Source organism: Plecotus auritus (assembly GCF_963455305.1).
Source record: "Plecotus auritus genome assembly, chromosome: 15".
NCBI classification, from domain to species: Eukaryota; Metazoa; Chordata; class Mammalia; order Chiroptera; family Vespertilionidae; genus Plecotus; species Plecotus auritus.
In genome coordinates this window covers 2,377,680-2,400,100 of record NC_137781.1, presented here as the reverse complement: position 1 = coordinate 2,400,100, position 22,421 = coordinate 2,377,680, and the positions used below count along the sequence as shown (strand labels likewise).

Below are 22,421 nucleotides of genomic sequence, written 5' to 3'. Positions count from 1 at the left end.
TGTAACTCGCTATACCTAGAGCTTTATAATAAAGTTTCCTAGCTGAGTGCGGCTCTCTGCTCTTCTCTGCAGGTTAGAATTAGTTGGTCAAGCTCCACCATTGGATTGGATTGGAAATAGAGGTATATCATACCCAAGTTTAGTCAGCTCCTGAAGCTGTGTAGATACTAAAGCTTCCGAGAACCCAAGTCTGCATCTTATTATTTTAAAAGATAAAGTTTGTAATTAGTTCCCAATAAATCCAAAAACCTAAAATAATCTTCCCTCAATTATAAAGTCTTCCCTATAAGTACCTATGTAAGAATCCTCTGGTATTTCTGCATACTATAAAGCTTTTAAGACACCAATTTCTTAGCTATTTCACATTTAGTCATTAGTATGTTTCTAGACAGAATGCAGTGAGAGGGGGCAGTATCAGCTACTCTGCAGCGCTTTAAACAGATAGTGTGATGTGAATAAACAGTGAGAAAGTACACTAAACATACATGATGAACGCAGATAATTCTTAGCTAATAGCCACGGCCGTTTAAAAACAAGAATGTACTGATTGAGACTTGCGGGGTGACTCTCGCTGGGGAGTTGTGGTGGGGCCTGGTGAGGGGCTCAGCTCAGATCCCAAGAGGTGATGGACAGTTCTCCCTGCTCGGCTCCTGGACTGCAGAAACATGCTGTCAGTCATCTGAAGCCTCAGATTGAGCAATGACATTTTAAAATCTCAAAATGGCTGGCTTTGGGCTGCTGATTCCTGTGGTTACACAGTGTGAGCATGAGATACGGTCCTGTCAGGAAACAGCTGAGATACCGTTGCTGAGTGGACCAGTCTCTCTCAGACACACAAGCACCATAAATGTGCCCTCGTGCCAATTCATTATAGCTTTTTTTTTTTTCATTTGATAGTGACTTCTGTGTTTAAAAAGTACAAGTTGCAATAATATTCAGATAGCAAAAATTCAAGTGAGGAACATTGGATGTATCAATGAATTTGGGGAGCGTCAACGTCTTTGCAATATTTAGTCTATCTGTGACCATGATTTTATTTCTCCATTTATTTAGATGGTATCATAATTTCTTTATAAATGTATATAGACAATAGGAATGCAATTGATATTTATATACTGCTCTTATTTTTCTGTAGATTCTCTTGAGGTTATATATACACAGTGTGTTTGGGAATAATGAAATTTTGTGTAATTTTCTTACTGTGACAGTTACGGCTCCTAGGATATTGTTGGGTAAAGTGGTGATGATAAACATCTTTATTCTTGTTTTCAGGGAAATCCCTCTACGAGTACACTGCTAGGTATGTTTGCTGTCTGGTTTTGGTAGACTTTCTTCATCAGATAAAGAGGTTCCCCACAATAGGCTGTAGATAATAGTTAAAAGGTTGAGAGTTTAGACTTTCTAGCCAGGTTGCCCGAGTCCAGCTCTTAGTGTTACCACTTGCTTACTGTGCGACCTTGGACAACCACTTACCTTCTCTGGACCAGTTTTGTTGACCATGTAGTGGCGATAGTGGTCACTGTTTCAGCCCGGCTGGCGTGGCTCCGTGGTTGAGTGTTGACCTATGAACCAGGAGGTCACGGCTCGATTCCCGGTCAGGGCACATGTCTGGGTTGCAGGCCCGATCCCCAGTAGGGGTTGCGCAGGAAGCAGCCAGTCAATGATTCTCTCTCATCATTGATGTTTCTATCTTTCTCCCCCTCTCCCTTCCTGTCTGAAATCAATAAAAAGGTCACTGTTTCGTTTGGTAGTTATAAAGTTTTGATGAGTTGATATTTGTAAAACACTTAAAATTGTGCCCAGCAGTTACTATTACAAATCCTCATTTGCTAAGAGACTTTATTTTTCTTTTGAAATAATGAGCAGATACTGCTGAATTCTTATTTCTTTAACTGATGTCTGATAATGTCATTGGATGTTGTTAGCACATTAATATTTGTTGAGCTTAATACGATGTCAGATTTATGCCGTGATTAGAATTAGAATGGGCTAAGCCTGGGCCAGCGGCAGTTCCCAGGTTACATTTTTTTTTCTGGATTTCCTGCAGAAACTGCTGCTGACCTTACCTCCTAACCATCAGGCTTAGAAGCACGTTGCAGTCCTGACGGAGCCCGTTACCGAGTGCCAGGGAAGTGGATTTTCACATGTAGTGCTGCTTCTTCGTGCTAGTGGGTTTCTTTGTCTACATTTTGGTGTTTCACTGACAGATCAGGGCCCGTTTATCACTCTGACAGGAAGCGGGAAGTTACTAGATGAAGAAGCCATTTTGGGAGAATTTATCAACACAAGAAATTTTTATTCTGGGGTTCTTTTTTGAAAACTCACTAATGTTAGATAGTCTGTGTAGGAACAAACTTCATCGAGTTATTTGTATACAACTGGGACTGCTGTTCTGACCTGCTAAAAAGCTACCGATTGACAGTCCTTTTCATACTGCATTATCCAGCTTGGCTTTTAACTCCCAGAGAACTGTGCTCACAAATTGATGCTTTATTCCTTTGGGTTTGGTATGGAAGCATTAAATTGTACTAAAATATTCATATGTGAGTGCATTTAGCTGAAAGCAATTGATGTTCTGGTCCCAAGAGGACCGAGAGCAGTGCTGTATGGACTGGCGTCCGCAGCTCCCTGAGCATGGCGTGCTTCTTCGAGGTGATGGCGTGGCGGTGACCAGTCCTGCGGCGCAGCCCGAAAGGACCAGGAGAGGCCGCCGAGTGAGAAACGGGGGTTGGCTACATCCGTTGGTTGTGCCGTAGTTAAAAACTCATTTGCTAAAAATTAGTTGTATCTTTGACTTCTAATTTTATCTTTGATTCATTTTTATTAGATAGATTTATCTAAACATTTATTCCAGAGGACTATGTCAGTAACATTTTGATACATTACCATTTTATATACAAAGTTAAAATTTGTAAGTTTGGAGAGTCTATTGAATTCTTTTTACGTATAGAGTAACTTTGAAAGCATCCCTCTGATACGATCTATTGCCCTGTCTTGTCAACCCAGTTCAACAGCTGACATGAGACTCCGCAAGAGGAGACAGCCTCTCTCCGCTGTAGCTGTCTTGGTGTGTGTGGTACCTTGAAAGGAATAGAACTAGTCTAAATTTTCATTCTTCTTCTAACTGTATTTTTGGTTCATATTAAAACTAATTTACTTTCTCATGAATAGCTTCAGATATAAACATGCACATGGATGTCAGAGAACATAAGACGTGTACTAGAAGGAATGTTTGTTCAGTGGATGAGTGATCATTTAGCATATGTAATTCCATCCCTTTGTTCACTTTAGGGTCCAAGATACGAGTACTAACATCTTGTACAAAAGTATATTTTAACAACTTAATGACATTCTTATACCTCCAGAAGGTGCTAAAGGGAAATCTTTCTGTAACTTAGGCTGAACTTCACAAATCTGCTTGGCTTTTTCCCCCATAAACTTCATTTTTTAGAACAGTTTTAGAGTTACAGAAAAATTGCAAAGATAGGACAGAGAATTCACATAGATCCTGTAGTACCTTTTCCCCTTAATGTTGTTGTCATTTTTTAAACGTTATATTAATTACATTTTATAATTGTCAAAAACACCAGATTCTAGAATTATGTTTTTTAAAGATGGAGAATTGTGTGCAGTTTTCTGACAGGGCTTTCTGACGTTCTAATGACTTTGTGATTGTTGTGAAATCTAACAAAATATGTCATTTTTAAGTATACAATTCAGTGGCAGTAATAACAGTCACACTGTTGTGCAACCATCATCACTATACCCAAAATTTTTCATCGCCCCAAACAGAGAAACTCCATACCCATTAAACAGTAGCTCCTTCTCCCTTCCACCCCAGCCCCTGGTCATCCCTGTATGTCTGTGTGATTTTGCCTGTGCTGGTGGGTATTTCATAAAAGTGGAATCACACATTATTTGTCCTTTCGTGACTGTCTTACTCCATTTAGCGTGTTTTCAGATTTCATCTGTCTTATAGTGTGTGTAAGAACTTTATTCCTTTTTATGGCTGAAAAATGTCTGAATAGTGTTCCATGAACATTTTGTTTATTCATTTACTTGTTGACAGACACTGGATTGTTTTGTTTTCACCTTTTAATCATTGTCAATGATACTGCTGTAAACATTCGCATACAAGTATCTGTTTGAGTCCCTGTTTTCAGTTCTTTAGGTTCGACACCTAGGAGTGGGGCTGCTGGACCGTATAGTAATTCTGTATTTAGCTTTTTGTTGTTGTTGTTAATCCTCATCCGAGGATATTTTTTCCGTTGATTTTTAGAGAGTGGAAGGGAGGGGAAGAGACAGAGAGAAAGGAACATCTATGTGAGAGAGACACATTGATTGGTTGCCTCCCGCATATGCCCCGACCAGAGCCGGCAATTGAGCTTGCAACCGAGGTACGTGCCCTTGACCAGAATCGAACCTGCGCCCCTTCGGTCTGCGGCCCGACACTCTAACCACTGAGCAGAAGGGGCTAGGGCTCTGGTTAGCTTTTTGAGGAACCTCCAAACTCTTCTCTGGTTATTTTGTAGCTTTCATGAGCTCCTTGGCATAGAAGTTACCATAATTTTATTTTATTTTATTATTTATTCCTTTTTTTTTAAAGATACTTTTATTGATTTCAGAGAGGAAGGGAGAGGGATAGAGAGATAGAAACATCAATGATGAAAGAGAATCACTGATCGGCTGCCTCCTGCACGCTCCCTCCTAGGGATCGAGCCCACAACCTGGGCATGTGTCCTTGACCGGAATCGAACCTGGGACCCCTCAGTCCACAGGCTGATGCTCTATCCACTGGGCCAAGCCAGCTAGGGCTGATCATAATTTTAGACTAAACATCAAGAAAGGCTGTGCTCAAGCAGCGGCCTGCTTTTCCTAGTAATTTTGGGAAAGTAGCCACGTGGTGAGTGAGGAGAAGCCGGTTCCGGTGCGCTGTCCTGGGGCTTTGGTGTTTTCTCACGGGTAAGTGTAGAGATGGCTTAGACGGCCGCCTCAGCGTTCCTTACTACGCCAGAGCGCTACGCTGGTCTACGCAATCTAGCATGTTCTAACTGACTTGGGAAACCTTAATGATAAAGTATTTGATGGTCAAACTTTTTATTTAACCTGAAATGCAAAGCTTTGCACTAGATTGCTTATATATCTTGAGTATTTTGGTGTCATTTACCCAAATATTTCAATGTAAATTAATCTGAGTAATTTCAACAATGTATCTCATAATATACTTGGCTTTCTCTCATTCTAAGTATACTTGGGGAATATTTCCCCACACTGAAAAATCTGTGAAATAATGTAGAAGCTCAAGTTAATACTAAGCACTTAATTGCAAAATAGTTCAATATTAAAAATTATACTTTACTGTAAAAAATTCTCACCTTATTTCAGGTCCTATGCACCCTATGTAATCAAAAATAATTTTAAAATTGTACTAAAAGGTTAAGAGCTGAAATTTCACATTTTCTGAGTTACAGTTAAACTTTTGAGTTGTGAGCCACAATATAATGTCCTTGTTTTTTTTTTTTAAATCTTTGTAACTTTGTATTTGAGCAACTGGGTTATTAAGTTTACATTTTGAAAACAACAGTGAAGTGCACGCTGGAGCAATGAATAGCCATCTGCTCTGGGCGTGTCCCCCGGGGAGCGGGGGAGGAGTGACCCAGCAGGAAGAATGTGGAGACGCTCATTTCCAGGGTGGGCTTAGGTTTCCGAACACGTCTGACCGAATCCAAGTCCCACATTCTCTGCCTAATGAGCACCAAGCCTGGAGGCCTGCTCCTGTGAGCCCTCCGGAGGCGGGGCGAGGACCGCTGCCCTCCTTCTAAAGGCTTCCTGCCTTTGCCTTTGCCTTCCCATTAGCGGTCATTGGGAGCCAGGTGTGCACTTCACTGGAAGCCGGGGCAGAGGTGTTTTATCTCACAGTATTGGCTAGGTTTCAGTACAGGCACATAAAGTGAAACAAGCATCCACAGTCCGCAAGCAGTAACTGCCAAGTCTTGCCTCTTCTGAGTCTGTCTCCGTGACGGCCTTGTCGCTGGTGGGCGTGTGGGGCCTGGCTGAGAAGTGATTGGCAGAGAGAAGTCTGCAGGGTGGAGCTTGTGTCCCTACCCAGCGTAAGGAACCCAGAGATAATGGACCAGCTGGTCCTCGAGTCACATGGGACAACATCTAGTGGTAGCTAGAATTGATGATACTTTTTATATATAAACCAGAGATTTTCCTCTAGATAAACACATATACTCGACTTTTAATAGATGAGTGGCTTCAATTAAAGCTACCAGTACTGTCACAATGTGAGCTATTGTGGTATAGTAGAGAAAGACTGAATTTAAAATAAAATAAAAAAATGGGGGTTAAGAACCCTGCCTTTTACTACGTGTATATATCCTTAGACAACGCACTCACCCTGCCTGAGGCTGTGCCTTCTCGTCTATACAATGGGAATAATACCCATACCTTTGAGTGACTGTCGTAATTGCTGTCGTGTGTATGAAGTCAGTGTGGTTGCTGGCATCTCCGAGACAGCTCGTGTAACTGATGACTAATGTGCCGTCTGGAGTGCTGTCCTCTCCAGGAGCGTTGTGATGGGTGGGACTGACTTCGAGCTTCACACCGAAGTGGGTCAAGCCCCTCTGTGTGAAGCTCAGCTCAGCCACAGCCCTGCCTGGGAGTGGGGACACAGGAAGGGCGCCCTCGGAGAAAAGAGCCGCAGCGCACTGTGCTTTGCATTTTGGGGCCTCTTCCAAAAAGAAAGGGACTTCAGCACATCTTGGCAAACCTAAGAAACAATTTGTCCTTTTAAATGAGCAGCAAGATGAAATATGGCAATATTAATGCGCAGGAGACTGCAGTAATTAGACAATACAGTTAGGTTAATCTACTCCTCAAGAGACATTCGTTATTTGCTATAATAAATTCCATTTAACCCTAACCTGGCAGTTGTCCTGTGTGTGTATTATGTTTCAGCTGGAACAGTTGCTGGTGAAGGTTATGCCTCCGTAGTCTTTTGGGTAAGCGAGGTTGAGAGAGAGCTTGCCATTTGTAAGGCTGTTGTCTAGTCTGAGAGAGGGATAGGTATTGTTTTTGAGAAAGTAACATCGGACCTCTGAACTTTAGTTAGAATTGCTTATGATGTCTTCTTAAATTTTCATCTTCAAAGAAATGTAGTTTTTTATATTCCTTCCCCAACTCTGTTTAGAAAGGGAGGCTGTTGGTAGACATTTTAAACTGGATTTGTAAAGAGATGAAGCAATATTGGCTTGGCCTTTCTGCTCTGACAGGTCCAGATTTAACCACTCCACTCAAGTTCATGTTTCATGTAAACAAAAACTAAATGTTTAAATCTTTCTGCTTTGTTTAAAGTAAAGCAGATTGAAGTTTCTGCAGGCAGAATACGGTCCCAATTCCAGAAAAGAGTCACTGCATGAGTTTATATCATAAACCTGTGTAATTTTTACTTCTTACATATTTTATATGACCATTTTAATGTCTTGATAATGTGTATCTGGGATACGTATCCCTGTGCAAAGATTGTGTTAGAATTTTATAAAGAAATTCACCCCACATCCAACCACCACCGTGTAGGAAGTTGGGCAGAAATTATAACTTTATAGCTTACCTTAAAAAAATGCAAAAAAGGCCCTAGCCGGTTTGGCTCAGTGGATAGAGCGTCGGCCTGGGAACTGAAGGGTCCCAGGTTCGATTCCAGTCAAGGGCCCATGCTCTGGTTGTGGGCTAGATCCCCATTGAGGGGCGTGCAGGAGGCAGCCAATCAATGATTCTCTCTCATCGTTGATGTTTCTTTCTCTCCCTCTCCCTTTCTCTCTGAAATCAATAAAAAAAAAATTTTTTTAATGCAAAAAAGGAACCAACAGGAATCAATGACATTTTTCCAGTACATTATCCCAGGAGAACTATGTCATGGTAATAAGAAATTTCTTTGAGAGACTAATGGTTTAAACTACTCAAGTAAAGTGGAATTCATATGATAGGTGGCTGTCGTTATAACTTTTACTGTAAAGGTTCTGTGATCATTAAGTAATGCTGAGAGCACTAACAGCACTCACTCTGTAGCGTACTGTGAGCACTTGACACGCATGGTGTCATGTCATCATCACAGCACTTGGATCAGCTGCTCGTGTGTGCCTCCATCTCACACATGAGTTGAACCCTTGAGAGGTGAAGTAACTCTCCCAAGAACACAGATGGTGAGTGGAAGAGTCAGGACCTGAACCCTTCTCTCTCTGACCTTATTTATTTACTTACTAGAGGCCTGATGCACAGATTTGTGCACCGGTGGGGTCCCTCGGCCTGGCCTGCGGGATCGGGCCGAAACTGGCTCTCCGACATCCATGAGGGGTCCCGGATTGCAAGAGGACGGTTCTTGGGGGTCCTGGATTGCAAGAGGACGGTTCTTGGGTGATGCACCCCAGAATCGGGCTCCCTCCGCTCTGGTTCTGAGTGCGTCACCTGAGAACCGCAGCTGCCAAGTGACTGCAGCTCAGCAGCTCTTGGGTTGAGTGTTCCCTGGTGGTCATTGCGCGTCATAGCTACCGGCTGGAGCGTCTGACCCCTGGTGGTCATTGCGTGTCATAGCTCCCGGTCTGACGGTCGCTTAGGCTTTTATATATAGAGATGTTAGTGACTGAACAAATGGTTTCTTATACTTGCTCATTTTCAACTTCCTTGAGTTGAGATCTTAGCTCACTAATTTTCTGTCATCCTAAGTATTACTGTTAAGTGCATCCCACATTTTCTGTTACATGGTCGTCATCCTTTATCCACAGAGTGTATGTTCCAAGACCCCCAGTGTGGTACCAAACCTTATATATATGGGACAGAAGTAGGTTTACAGTTGTTCATATAGAAAGTAATACAATCCTCCTATATAATAAAAGGCTAATATGCAAATCGACCAAACAGGGGAACAACCAGTCGCTATGACATGCAGTGACCACTAGGGGGCAGACGCTCCTGCCTCCGCGGCAGCGCTAAGGATGTCCAACTGCTGGGGAGCGGGCCTAAGCCATCAGTCGGACATCCCCTGAGGGATCCCGAACTGCGAGAAGGCACAGGCCAGGCTGAGGGACCCCCACCCCCACCCCCAGTGCACAGATTTCGTGCACTGGGCCTCTAGTAATTAATACACGAATAAACTCTGTGGCCTGGCTGTCTCAGTTGGGGTGTTGTCCCATACACCGAAAAGGTTACGGGTTTGATCCCCGGTTGTGGTGCATACGGGAGGCAACTGATCGATGTTTCTCTCTTACATCGATGTTTGTCTCTCTTCCCCCATCCTCTCTCTCTAAAAGCAATAAACATATCCTCAGATGAAGATAAACAGTAGTAATAATTAACTGTGTTTCATGTACTCACAACTGTAACCCTACCTTTGCCCCACTCTGTATACTGTTTCCCCCCTACATACATACCTATGATAAATTAGGCACAGTAAGATATTAATAAATGAATTACTTTATTCACTTGAAATATATGGTATTAGAGTAGGAGTTGAGTAAGTTTTAAAGATAACTCTGCAAGTGGAGTTCTTATTAATACTGAGAAAATGCAACTCAAATACTGGTAAGTGGCTACTGAGATGAGAACCTTGCTTGAATAGATAAGTGTGTGTGATTGTCAAGAACATTACATCATCTGAAGATGTTTCGGAAACCGTGAAATTCCATCACGGCACCAGCACTTGTGAATTAGAGGCGAAGGGGATTCAGAGGTCCGGCTTTCCAGTGTGAAATAAGGAAGTTGCGGGACGTCAAGCATAGTCGCCAACAGTGCGCTGACTGTGGCGATGGAAGGTTAGGCTTGCCGTGGCGCTCACAGAGATGTCCAGTCACTATGTTGTACACCTGAAGCTGAGACAATGTCGGACGTCAGCTACACTTCAATTTTTAAAATCTGGAAAATCTGTTTGTTTCTGGAATTTTCCATTTAATGGTTTTGGACTGCAGTTGATCACAGGCAACCGAAACTGTACAAGGGGGACAACTGTGCTCGCTCTTTTTTTTTTTTTTTTTTGTATTTTGTTCCAGGTATTTAAAATTTTTAATTTATTGACTCAGATTATTTAGGTGCCTTTTTGTGTGTGTGTGAAGTGTGAGTTTTTAAGGATATATTTTTTTCAGGTTCTTCTAGAGCAGTGGTTCTCACGCTTTCTAATGCCGCGACCCTTCAATACGGTTCCTCATGTTGTGGTGACCCCCAACCATAAAATTATTTTTGTTGCTACTTCATAACTGTAATTTTGCTACTGTTATGAATCGTAATGTAAATATCTGTGTTTTCCGATGGTCTTAGGCGACCCTGCTACCGTTCTCAACCTGTGGGTTGCGAGAACCGCTGCTGTAGAGCCTAAGACCATCGGAAAACACAGATATTTACATTACGATTCATAACAATAGCAAAATTACAGTTATGAAGTAGCAACGAAAATAATTTTATGGTTGGGGGTCACCTCAACATGAGGAACTGTATTGAAGGGTCGCGGCATTAGAAAGGTTGAGAACCACTGTTCCAGAGTCTTAAGAAAAAATATAACTCATTAGAGAAAGGAATTTGATAGTTCGTTTTCAGAGTGTAAATTTGCTGTATTAACCAGTCGACTGCTTCGGGCTTCTGTAATGGTCCAGACGACCTGAGGGTCGGTGACGGCCGTGTCTGATCTTGCTGCTGCTGCTGGTCTTCAGCGTGTGCCACGGCTGACTTCCCTTCTGGTTCTGAGTTGAGCACACCCTGTGCCCTGTGACGGTCTCGTTCTCACCAGCACAGGCACACGGTCGAGGCGTCTGTCTCCTCCTCTCCCTTCCCACCAGGCTCCACAGGCGCCTGTGCGTGCACGCACCCGAAGGCTCTCCTCCACACCGTGGTCTGTGCTGTCCCGCACGCTCCCTTTAGGATGTGGGTAGTCTGGATAGGAATTGATTAAGTTAATTTCCCTGCACCTTTCTACTTCAGTGAGGCTAATAGCACAGTTAAGATGAAACGTGGCTCACGTTACATTGCACGTCTCTGGATTTAACAGCCGTGTTGGGCAGAAGTCGCAGTGCAGGTGGACGACCGCTTTCCCCTCACGCTTCCGCCCTGGCTCCCGAGGGCAGGTCTCCTGCACACGGTCAGGGCGAAGCCGGGGTGAAGCTAGTACTCACCTCTGAAGAACGCAGCCCAGACCCAAGTCGCCGGCCAGAGAACACTCTGACCCCGTGGCTCCGCAGTCGGTTGGATTTCTCTAGCACAAGCGTGTCAAACTCGCCGCCACATGCTTGCTCCTCCAGGATTCAGATTTCATTCCAGCATCTTCCCGTTTCTCAGACGTGTGGGCTTGTCCTCCAGCCTGGACCAATGCCGCCTGCTTGTAGGAGCTCCTGGGCCCGAAGGACGATGGCAGCGGACGGCCGGGGACGGCCAGGACGGCTGCACAAGTGGGGTCCTGTGGGCAGAGGTGACTAGGGCGGGTGTCCGCTTCCTGCCTCTCAAGGCCTTTGGCTTCTCGGGGTCGGGCTGCGCTGTCACACTCCAGTGTTTCCTGGATTGTTTGTAGGTTTTACCTCACTGGAGGCCCGGCACGTGAAATGCATGCACGGGTACGGTCCCCGGGCATGGCCTGCCATCAGGGCCATCTTGCCCAGCTGCCCGCAGCCGGCCCCACCCCCTGCCGCCTCCCACCCCCAGTTCCCCGTTCGCCATCACACGATCGGAGCCTGCTGGCCAGGGAAGGGAACCAGGAGGTGGTCGTGCGCCTCACAGTGACTGGCCCAGCGGTCGTTCTGGTCATCGTACCGTTGGGGTAAATTTGCATATTACCCTTTTATTATATAGGGTTTATTAACCTTCGTGGTTAGGCTGTGAGCATGAGTTAGTTGTCTTTTTACCGCCTGGAAGGTACAGGAACAACATCGACACCGTAAAGTCGCCGTTAACATTGCTTCTCAGCTCCTCCCTCATGTGGATACTTAGGAAAGGACAGCGTTGGCGCCCAGGGGATTCTGGCCGCCCTGCAAGCCTGCGGGTCCACACAACTGTTCGTATGAATTAGGGAGAAGTACCCCATTCTCAAGTTACTTCACTGCCATCTGTTGGGAAATTACTGCCATAAAAATGACGATGTACAGTGGCTGATAGGAATCACGCTTCCCTCCAGAGCCCTTCCGTGTCCACGCTGCTCAGCTCTGCACGGAGCTCTGCGGCCAGCACAGGAGCCGCGGCCACCTGTGCGCTGAGGAACCGCACCTTAACTCGCGTGGCCGCCAGGATCTCAGGAAGCTGGGCTCTCAGCTAAGGACAAGCCTCGGTAACCTGTGAAGTAGGGATTCTCATAATTGAGATTTTTCAGACCAGCACGCTGGGTCCCAGAGGCTAGAGAACTGGCCCAGTCACATGTCTGTTAGGGGCTGGGCAGCGAGATTCCAGAGCCTGGCTCGTAGCCACAGTGACGGTGCTCCTGCAGCCTCTGTGGAACCACCCTGACGTGGCGCAGCTCCAGCTCCAGCTCAGCCGCGGGGTTTAGACCTCGGCCCCTGTTCTGTGGGCGCGTCTGCAGCTACAGCCTCTGTCTAGTTTTGACAGAGGAGGAGGGGTTTGTGCCTTGTTCTGCCGGCCCTGGTTTGTAGCAAAGCGCTGTCTGTCTCAGAGTAACCCTGGTCCTCTTGCTGCCCGGCGTGTTACTCCTCCCACCGTCCCGTTCTCAGTTAAGAATGGCCAGCCATGCTGCTGCAGCTGCTGCTGGGCCTGGGCTCGCCCTCCTCTGGGTCCCCGCCCTCCTGAGGCCGCTGGGGCTTCAGTCTCACCAGGACCACCCCCTGCCTCTGTGCCTGTTCCCCTCTTCATCTCACCGCTTGTTGAACCCTTAATTGCTGTTCTCCCCTCCAACATGCCTCTCATTTTCGCTCCAAATTATCTTTCTGACTCACTGTCTGATTTAGGGGAAAGTGCCTCGGGCAGGGATGGCCTTGGTCCACGTAGTGCTCGGTAGCCCCCTGTGGAGGGTTTGGTACGGACTGGCTATTGTGTGGAAGTACAGAATGCCCCCTGTGGAGGGTTTGGTACGGACTGGCTATTGTATGGAAGCACAGAATGCCCCCTGTGGAGGGTTAGGTACGCACTGGCTATTGTGTGGAAGTACAGAATGCCCCCTGTGGAGGGTTTTGGTACATGATGGCTATTGTGTGGAAGTACAGAATGCCCCCTGTGGAGGGTTTGGTACGGACTGGCTATTGTATGGAAGTACAGAATGCCCCCTGTGGAGGGTTTGGTACGGACTGGCTATTGTGTGGAAGTACAGAATGTCCCCTGTGGAGGGTTTGGTACGGACTGGCTATTGTGTGGAAGTACAGAAGGCCTCCTGAGCCACGAGAAGGCACCTGACAACATCCCTAACTGCCTCCTTCCTGCCGAGAGAGAGCCCCCATCGCAGGAAGCAGCCAGGACCCAGGACTCGTCCCAGCCGTTGCTCTAACGCTTTTATATTTATCAGAAACCTGGTTTGTAGGACAGGCAGTGAGGTCCCGGGGTCTGTGCTGCTGGTCGGAGCCCCTGTCTTGGTTGGTTTGGCCCAGAATCTGTTACTTCCTCTGTGACATGGTTAACGTCAACAAACAGCATTCACTTGTTGGGGGGTTTAAGGAAAATTTCACTTATGTTGTATTCATATGGACATTCACTGTTGGAACGATCAACAGTGTTATTAGTATTTTCTGATGCATACGGAGAGGCTTTTTAAAAATATATATTTTTTTATTGATTTCAGAGAGGAAGGGAGAGGGAGAGAGAGAAACATCAATGATGAGAGAGAATCATTGATTGGCTCCCCCCCTTGGCTCTCCCCCCCCCGTACATCCCCCACTGGGGATTGAGCCCACAACCCGGGCATGTGCCCTTGACCAGAATCAAACCCGGGACCCTTCAGTCCACAGGCTGACGCTCTCTCCACTGAGCCAAACAGCTAGAGCTGGAGAGGCTTTGAAGAGTTCTAATGTGGATGCGTGTGTCAGAAGGACTCGCAGAACTGTGACTCTTTCCCATGATGCTTTGCGAATATGCTTAGGAGAGGGTTAGTGAGACAGTTTCTTTACGTTAGAACTTGTTGGCCTGGGTGTCCTGAATGTGAGTGTATTTTGATTAACAACTTAACGAATGTCCTTTTATTAACATCCTATCTAATAAAAGGGCAATATGCAAATTAACCAGCACTGCTGTCACAAAGATGGCAGCACCCAGTCCTCTCAGCCCCTCTGGAGTCCCCCAGTCCTGGGGGGGGGGGGGGGGGGCGGGGGGTGCGGCCGCTAAGAGCAGGCAGCGTGTGCGGCCTGGCGGAATGCTTGCCAGGCCGCACAGAGAGCTGCTGGCGCACGGGTTCGTGTGCAGGGCTGCTAGTAAGTACGTATTGGTGACGCGGCCTCTCTCGTTTCAGGAGCTGTACATTGCTGTAGGAATATCTGGAGCCATCCAACATTTAGCTGGGATGAAGGATAGCAAGGTAAGGACACAGCAGTGGTGCTGCTGAGTGGATAAACTTTCCTGTTTGTGAAATTGGATTTCACAGCGCGTGACTGTCAGCCGTCCTGTGGATCCGGGACCTGAGGGTGCAGGAGAGGCAGTGCTGTGCCTGGAAAAGGCCTGACCGAGCCCCGCTCCAACGCTGGCTGACCTCAGGGCGTGTCCTGTGTGCACCTCAGCGCCTGGCCGCCCAGTGCATGCGTTGAGGTTCCTTTCAGCTCTGAGCGTCTGTGGGTAGAGAACGTGGGTGGAACCAACTTGAGGAGGTTCTGCCCCTCATCTGCTTCATCCTGGTTCCCTAAGAGCCCCCCCCCCCCATACATTAGAAAGGCCCCTTGGGTTGTTGCTGAGGTGTGACGGACACATTCTGAGTTGAGCGTCCTAACACTGCAGTAATTGTAAAGTGCAGTGCACAGAGGGACCCTGGTTCCCACTTGCGGCGGGGACGTCTGGGAGGCCTGTGCGGCGGCTCTGAGCATCTTTCAGAGCATGGCACATGGATCCACGCATCACAGTGTCCCGTCTGAACTATGAACTGAGTCTTTCATGGGGTCAGATGCTTCTGACACGCCTGCTTTTATCCGTGCGGGTGGAAGTTGGATATAAAAGGTAATAAAACTTTAACTTCTGCCTCGAAAGGGTACACACACACCTTCTGTAACTCAGAACACATTGCCTCAAACCAGCATTGCCTCCGATTTTACGGTCGGGTGGCAGGCTCTTCACTGAGTTCTGACAACAGCGGTGCCCGCGGGGAAAGGTTGTCGCTGCGTTAAAGGGAAGCACTCCAACACCAGCAGCCGTAAATCATACTCTTAGCTGGGCCAGTTCACACATCCCCGGAATCCTGCTTCTCGGAAATAAGACTGCCTGCCTGCCAAGCTGATCCTGGTGGAAGTTCTCGCTCTGTGCCAACAGGGCTGGACTGGGTGGGAGATGGACTAGATAGTACACGCTCCAGCAGAAAGGGAGCCGCGGAGGGAGGAGAGCAGTGTGGGGAACAATCCACAGGAATAAACTTGAGCCAAGACGTCGCCTGTCCACGCAGTCGGCAAAGGTTTATTCAGCACGTACCTGCACTGCATGCTGGGGATGCTTAGCTGAGACAGGCACAGCCCTGTCTTCACTGTCTACTGTGGGAGACACAGCAGTCTGGTTGTCATTCTGGTTAAGCTCTACACGGGACTTCAGAGTGATTGGCTTAAATCTGATAGTTGCTTTCATAAATCTGATAGCTGCAGTTTTAATTAGCATTGTGATTTAGTTGAAAGAATATGAGATGTGTTGTTATATCAAACGAATCAATGTAATGAAAGCACTTTTGAACAATATGCATATTGAGATGGTTGAATACAATCTGTGCTTTTAAAAATGTAAGGAAGAAGAGCATGAATTTTTAAGGACATAAAAAGAAAGCTCTAGGGTGTTAGCAAGATTTTATCATAGTTGTGTACAGTTGATAATTCAGGAACATTCTTTTAGTAATCCGAAAAACTAACCAGCCCAAATATTTTTTCTTAAATATTTCTGTGGTTCCTTGCCCACAGTTATGTGCTATTTCTTTAAAAGTAACTTTGAGCCCCAGCTGGTGTGGCTCAGTGGATAGAGCGTCGGCCTGTGGGCTGAAGGTTCCCAAGTTCGATTCCAGTCAAGGGCACATGCTCAGGTTGCGGGCTGGATCCACAGTAGCGGGCGTGCAAGAGGCAGCTGATCCATGGTTCTCTCTCATCATTGATGTTTCTATCTCTCCCTCCCTCTCCCTTCCTCTCTGAAATCAATAAAAAACTACTTTAATAAAAGTAACTTTGCTGTAGAGGCATGAAAAGGCTCTCAGATGGTTAAACGGTCAGATGCTTAGCAAGGAAAATGGTTACCAGCGTTCACTCAGCACGCCTCGGCCAGGAGCAGGTACAGGCTCCCTGCGCCCAGAGGAGACACTCCACCCAGGTCGAAGCCTGTGACCCAGGTTGTTTGTCGTGTGACTTTGGATTTGAGGCTCAAGGGGACCCTGGTTTACTGTCTCTGCCCCGTCTCTCCCGTGGCGTGTTCCTCTGGACGTAGTTTCCTGGCTGACTGAGCTCCAGGCTCCGGTGTCCGAGGGGACGATGCCTGCGCTCCGAGGGGCTCCGAGGGGCCTGGGATGACCTTGTCGTGGGCCTGGATGTTAGGTCAGACTGTAAAAGTCCCGTACGTTTGTCATCAGGGAAGGGAACATAGAGCCCTCCATTCGCGTGGTCTGTTTTCTTGACAAAGACCGAACGTCTTGTTTCTTCACAGACCATTGTGGCCATTAACAAAGACCCGGAAGCTCCCATCTTCCAAGTGGCCGATTACGGGATAGTGGCAGATCTCTTCAAGGTAAGCTGGCTGTCACCTCTCCTGTCATCCGAGCGCCTCTGGGCTGGTCAGGCAGGAAGCTGTGGTAGGGAGACATTGTGTGTTTGTGTATCTGTGTGTGCGTATGTTGATGTGTGTACATAATTTTGAACTGCTTCTGGTGACGTCCTAGTAAACACGTGATGCTCACATAGAGCATGATGGTTTTCCCTCTAGGAAGTCTGTGTCGTCTTTAAAATACCCATCTGGGCCGAGACTGGTTTGGCTCAGTGGATAGAGCGTCGGCCTGCGGACTGAAAGGTCCCGGTTTCGATTCCGGTCAAGGGCATGTACCTTGGTTGCGGGCACATCCCCGGTAGGGGGTGTGCAAGAGGCAGCTGATCGATGTTTCTCTCTCATCGATGTTTCTAGCTCTCTATCCCTCTCCCTTCCTCTCTGTGAAATATCAATAAAATATATTTTTTAAAAAAAAAAAATTAAAATACCCATCTGGCTCTCGGCATCTCCTGAGCCTGGAACCCTGCCTGGCAGGTGCTGTAAAGACACTCGCACCAGCCTCCTGGGACATCGGCCACCGCCTCTCGGGAGAGCGGGCGCTCAGGTCCAGCTTCCGTCCCCACAGGCCCACGCTGCGAGCTGTGCTGAGTTCAGGCCGTCCCTCCTGGCGTGACGAGTGTGGGGGCGGGGACACGGCTTCCCACGGTCATGCTCTTCACGTTTTTGCGTGTTCCTTCTACTCTGCTGCCACCTCCATGTGGGTCCTCCCCACGGTTAGGGTGTGGAGGAGCACCTGGCTGTCGTCCGGCCACACGGAAAGGCTACCGTCTGCTTGGCCCGGCCTCTCTGTGCCTCAGGGCCTGCCTGCAGGCTTCTAGGTCACCTTGTGCGGAGCCTCTCACGCAGGACCGCGGCTCAGAGGGGCGTCAGCCGCGGAGAAGGGTTTGCTGGGGGAGGAGCCCCTCACGCAGGGAGCTGCCGGGCCTTAGTGAGGAGCCTGCGGCCGCGGACGGAGCCGGTGGTTCGCCAGCTCTAAGGGGTGGGCTCCTGCCTGGGCTTGGCCAGCTCTGTGTGCTCCGTGTACTCCGAGTGCGCTCTGTGCTCGGAGTGCGTGTCCGCTCGGGAGGAGGGACCCCGCGCTGCTCGGTCACGGCCGGAAGGAGTGCAGGGACGGAGGAGGGCTGATGCTCTGGGTCCTCCCCTCAGAGGCCCTTCCCCACAGAGCCCAGGTCTTGCCTGGGAAGAACACAGCCCCTCTTCGGTGACTTTGGGTCCTGTCACCTGGCCCAGCCACGTGAGCACAAACAACAGTAGAAGGAAAAGTTACTATGAAAAAGGGACGCGGACTTTTAATTAGGTTGAGAGCGAGAACGAGGGCTGTCAGAGGGTCTCGGGCTCCGTCCTAGAGGGGAAAGGACCCTCGGCAGCCATCCCGCCGGCCGAGATCTTGAACGTCTTCGGTGTTCAGAAGCCACCTCTGGCTGAGGAAGGCTGGACTACGGCGTGCTGTTTGCTTTTAGGTAGAGTTCTGTGAAGAGAGTGACTATCTCATGCCACTGGAAAGCCCTGAGCAAAGTTGTATACGCCTTCGATTAGTACAAAGGGAGAGGACTTAATTGGTTCTTAAAAATGCAGTCTGGGGAAAACTAGGCAAAGTTTGTGAAAATGTTAAAAATGCTGCTTAAGTTGCAGCTGCCCATTCTTTAAAAAATTCTTTATTATTGAAAGTATTTCAGCCTCCCATTTGTTCCTACAGGCGAAATGCATTCCTTTTCATTTGTCTGTGTCCCCGAGAGGTATTTTGGGGGAAATTACTCAGCGAGTTATGAGCACACTGCTCCCGGCTCCTGGTTCTGCCCTTTCATCGCTGTGCCGTCCTAGCTCACCAGGTGCCGCCGCTGGGAGGTCACCCCATGGCATCTGAGACGAGAGCAGGAAGGAGGACCACGTCTGGGACAGACGCGAGGAGCCTAGACATTGTGTACCCAGCCCCTGTGTGCTCAGCTGAAGTCATAGGCGATGATGACAGTGGTTCTGACGGGAGTGGACATGGCGGTTTAGTGACTGTATTCTGGGACCACACTCTTGTCTTTTAAAAATCAAATACTTAAAGGTATAACAACATTTTTTTAAAAATCTCATACTCTGTGAATGAAAATTAGCATTATCTATTTTGGATTAAGATCTTGTAGAAAATAACTCAATAGCTGTGTTAAAGGCCTTTTTTTAGACTAAATTTTTCATGAAAAACAGGCTGGAGCCCAACTTCTCCTAAAGGAAACATGAATTTGGTTTAGAACACACGGTTCCTAAGAGCCTTACAGAATGTCTTCCTGCCCCAAAGGGCTGAGGGGTCTCTCTCCACCATCCACACCTTCTTTGTCGGGTCCACCGCAGGCTCCCCAGGCCCAGCACGCGATGCACGTCCTGCGAGAGGCCGGCGCTCCCGGCCCGTCCTCCGAGGGGCGTGGAGGGTGTGCCAGCACTTGCTGCCCCGAGCTAACGCCTGCCAGCCCCGCGGTGAACATGGCCTTTCATCGGGCTCCGACAAAGCCCTTCAGGAGAAACGTGTCGGCAGTCTCCTCAATGAATTTTGTACGAGCACGTTATTCCCACCCAATGGGATGTAGCTCTGCTAAATAATTGAGAGGCTCCTCACCAGGGCCTGCAGCTGGGATGTCTGCGCGATGGCGGTGGACGGTCCCTGGGCAGCCTGGGAGAGGACCGTTTGTTTACCCAAGCGGCTCAGCTGGAGCTGCGGGCTGTGTGCCGTCCCCCTGCCGTCCCTCCGGCAGCTCCACGCTGAAAGCCCTGAGCTGGGGAGACTCGGGGTTAGTAAGTGACCCTCTTAACCCGGCACCTCCCCTCGCCGTCCCCTCGCCGTCCCCTCGCCGTCCCCTCATCACCGTCCCCTCGTCGTCCCCTCATCACCGTCCCCTCATCACCGTCCCCTCGCCGTCCCCTCATCACCGTCCCCTCACTGTCCCCTCATCGCCGTCCCCTCATCGCCGTCCCCTCACTGTCCCGCGGGCCAGCACTGTAGTGGCAGAGGCCCGGGTGCTAATAGTGGTGTCTTCAGCGGTCAGCGTGCGCCTCGGAGCGCGGCGTGCGTGTGAGATGAACGGTGAGCAACGGACAGACGGAGAAAAGGGCGAGGGGGTGGCTGGAGGCACGACTGAGCGAGACTTGGTGCGGCCTCGAAGGGAAGGCCGGCATGCGTGGGGAGGGGAGCGTGCCGGGCGCCGGTGCTCGGCACAGACAGCACGCGCTGGGCTCCTGTTCTGTGGGGCCTTTCGGAGGGCTGTGATGCGTCAGAAAGCTCCTAGGCAGTGCGTGGCTCTTGGCCCCGCAACCGTGTGCGTGCGTGTGTGCGTGAGTGTGCGCATGTGCATGCGTGCGCGTGCGCGCGCGTCTGTGTGTGCGTGTGTGTGCGCGTGCGTGTGTGTGCGCGTGCGTGTGTGTGTGCGCGCGCAGGGTCTCTCCCGTGTGGAGGAGAGGCTGGAGGAGGGCAGCGCTGGGGGGGGGGGGGGAGGGGGGGGGGCACCGGGACAGGAGGGCCTCCACTCTCCCTGTGGCCTCCGAGGGCTTTCTGAGGGGTGGGACCAGGTCACAGCGAGGCTCGAGGGGCCTCATTACTTTCTTTCTTAATTTGCAGGTCGTCCCTGAGATGACGGAGCTATTGAAGAAAAAATGAGTCATGATCATGTGTGAAGAAGAAAAATTACGAGTATTCCGCTGAAATCATAGATCCCCACGGCTATTGTAACAGTCATTGGAAAGCTGCATTTCATAACTCGAGGGAAAATTCTAACAGGTGCCAGAATGCTTTTTTATGGGGGTTGGTTTCTTTTTAATTGTGGTTCCAAACAATTATTTTTGAAATTTTCTAATTCTGTAATAAAACATAATAAAGTCTTTCCACAGCTTTAAAACTACTACCAGAAATATCCTCGCTTCGTAAGGAGAGAGAGAGAACTGAAGAAAGGTAGTAAAAATTCGTTTTTTTCTTTGCCTGACTTGTTCATCGAGGGCTCTGTCTGCGAACCTGACCTAGTGGCTAAGAGAGGGGACGGGATTGGCAAATTCGGAGTTAAGAAAGCACGGCCACACGGCGGTTATCACCTTAAATACGCCTCTGTCTTCAGGAAATCATGGCACCCTGACTTCCACCCGGCCCTGCGGAATGTGCTTGCTGGCGAAGTTAGATTGTTTCCCGTTTCGTGTAAGGTTTTCTCAGCTTGTAGGACTTGGTGTCTGTAAAGGCGGGGAGTGGGAAGGAGGGCTGCTTTCTGACAGTAGGCAGCTGGGGGTTATTACAGACCAGAGGCCCAGTGCACAAAATACGAAGTTCCTGTGGGGGGGTGGGGGAGGGCATGTCCCTCAGCCCGGCCTGCGCCCTCTCGCAATCCAGGACCCCTTGGGTAGGGTCCCTAGGCCTGGCCGGCGATCAGGGCCTATTGGGGCTTTCCTTTCCCGGCTGCCGGCAGCTGGCCCCACCCTGCCCCTGCCACTGCTTGCCGTCTGCGCTGCCCCCCCCCCGCCCCCCGCCCCCCGCCCACCACCACGGGTCACCTCCCTCTGTGGGCGACAGGCATGGGGTGCGATCGCTTGGCTGGCCTGGGCCTCCCTCTGCGGGGCCGATCGCTGGCCGGCCCCGCACACCGCCACAGCGCTGCTGGCTGGTGGCCTGGGCCTCCCTCTGCGGGGCGATCGATCACGGGCTCTGGGATGGATCGACCCACAGAGGGAGGCCCCACCCACCCGGCCAGGGCTCCACGATCCATCACCGCACAGAGGGTGGCCTGGGTGTCCCTCTTTGGGGCCATCGATTGCCCTGCTGGCCAGTGGCCTGCGCCTCCCTCTGCAGGGCGATCATGGTGTGGGGTCCCCCGACCCATCACATCACACCCGCCTTGGCTGGCCTGGCGCCCGTGTGTGTCATAGTGTGGTCGTCTGGTCCAGACGGTTATTCTGCTGTTCGGTCGATTTGCATATTACACTTGTATTATTATATGTTTAAAATGACATGCAGAGAATGCTCTGGCCGTCCTGTGGCCGCCTGATGGCCCCCTTTGAGCTCTCAGAAGGCAGTGGGTGGGTGTGAGTCGCCACAGGCATGGCTGAGGTGAGTGTCACAGGAGCCGGACGCTGTGCGTGCAGCCCCAGAACAGGCTGCCCCCTGCAGGGAGGCGTGGACAGGTGTCCAGGGCCGTAGGAGGTAAGTTGTGGCAGCTGCCACCTTGAGGCAGGTGCACAGCAGTTACAGGGGTAACAGGACCAGGGGACGGGGAAGAGAGCGGAAGTGACCAGTGACACGTGAGGGGGCGGAGGGGCCGCCGAGAGCTGACGAGTTGAACCTTTTGATCTGCGTTATGACGGCTCACTGTGAGACACTGTACAAGTTCAATGTCTCTGGCATTTCCGCCTCCCGGTAACGAGGCAGGAGTGAGTGAATGTTCCTGCCTCCCTCCTGCAACAGGAGCCACTGGCGTTCATGAGGAAGGCCGTGAGGAGGGCCCGCGACCGACCCAGGGGGACCCTCACCCGTGTCGGGAGGGAGGAGGGGGAGTGACTCGGAGGCTTGG

General features: G+C 49.4%; 1 protein-coding gene across 3 annotated transcripts in view; it reads left to right on the top strand.

Annotated features, from left to right (window-relative positions):
* ETFA (electron transfer flavoprotein subunit alpha) overlaps nt 1-20,851 on the top strand; it is a 44,627-nt gene extending 23,776 nt beyond the window's left edge. The window contains exons 10-13 of one of the 3 annotated variants that reach the window (XR_013959706.1): nt 14,417-14,482; nt 16,780-16,860; nt 20,492-20,650; nt 20,761-20,851. Coding sequence is in view for 1 of the 3 variants with exons in the window: in XM_080651797.1 (XP_080507923.1) it covers nt 14,417-14,482; nt 16,780-16,860; nt 20,492-20,530 (186 nt within the window). In the remaining 2 variants the exon portion in view is untranslated. Of the gene's footprint in view, nt 1-14,416; nt 14,483-16,779; nt 16,861-20,491 lie in introns of all 3 variants that reach the window. The other 2 variants (XR_013959707.1, XM_080651797.1) reach the window with 2 other exon arrangements.
* Nucleotides 20,852-22,421: the final 1,570 nt, after the last annotated feature.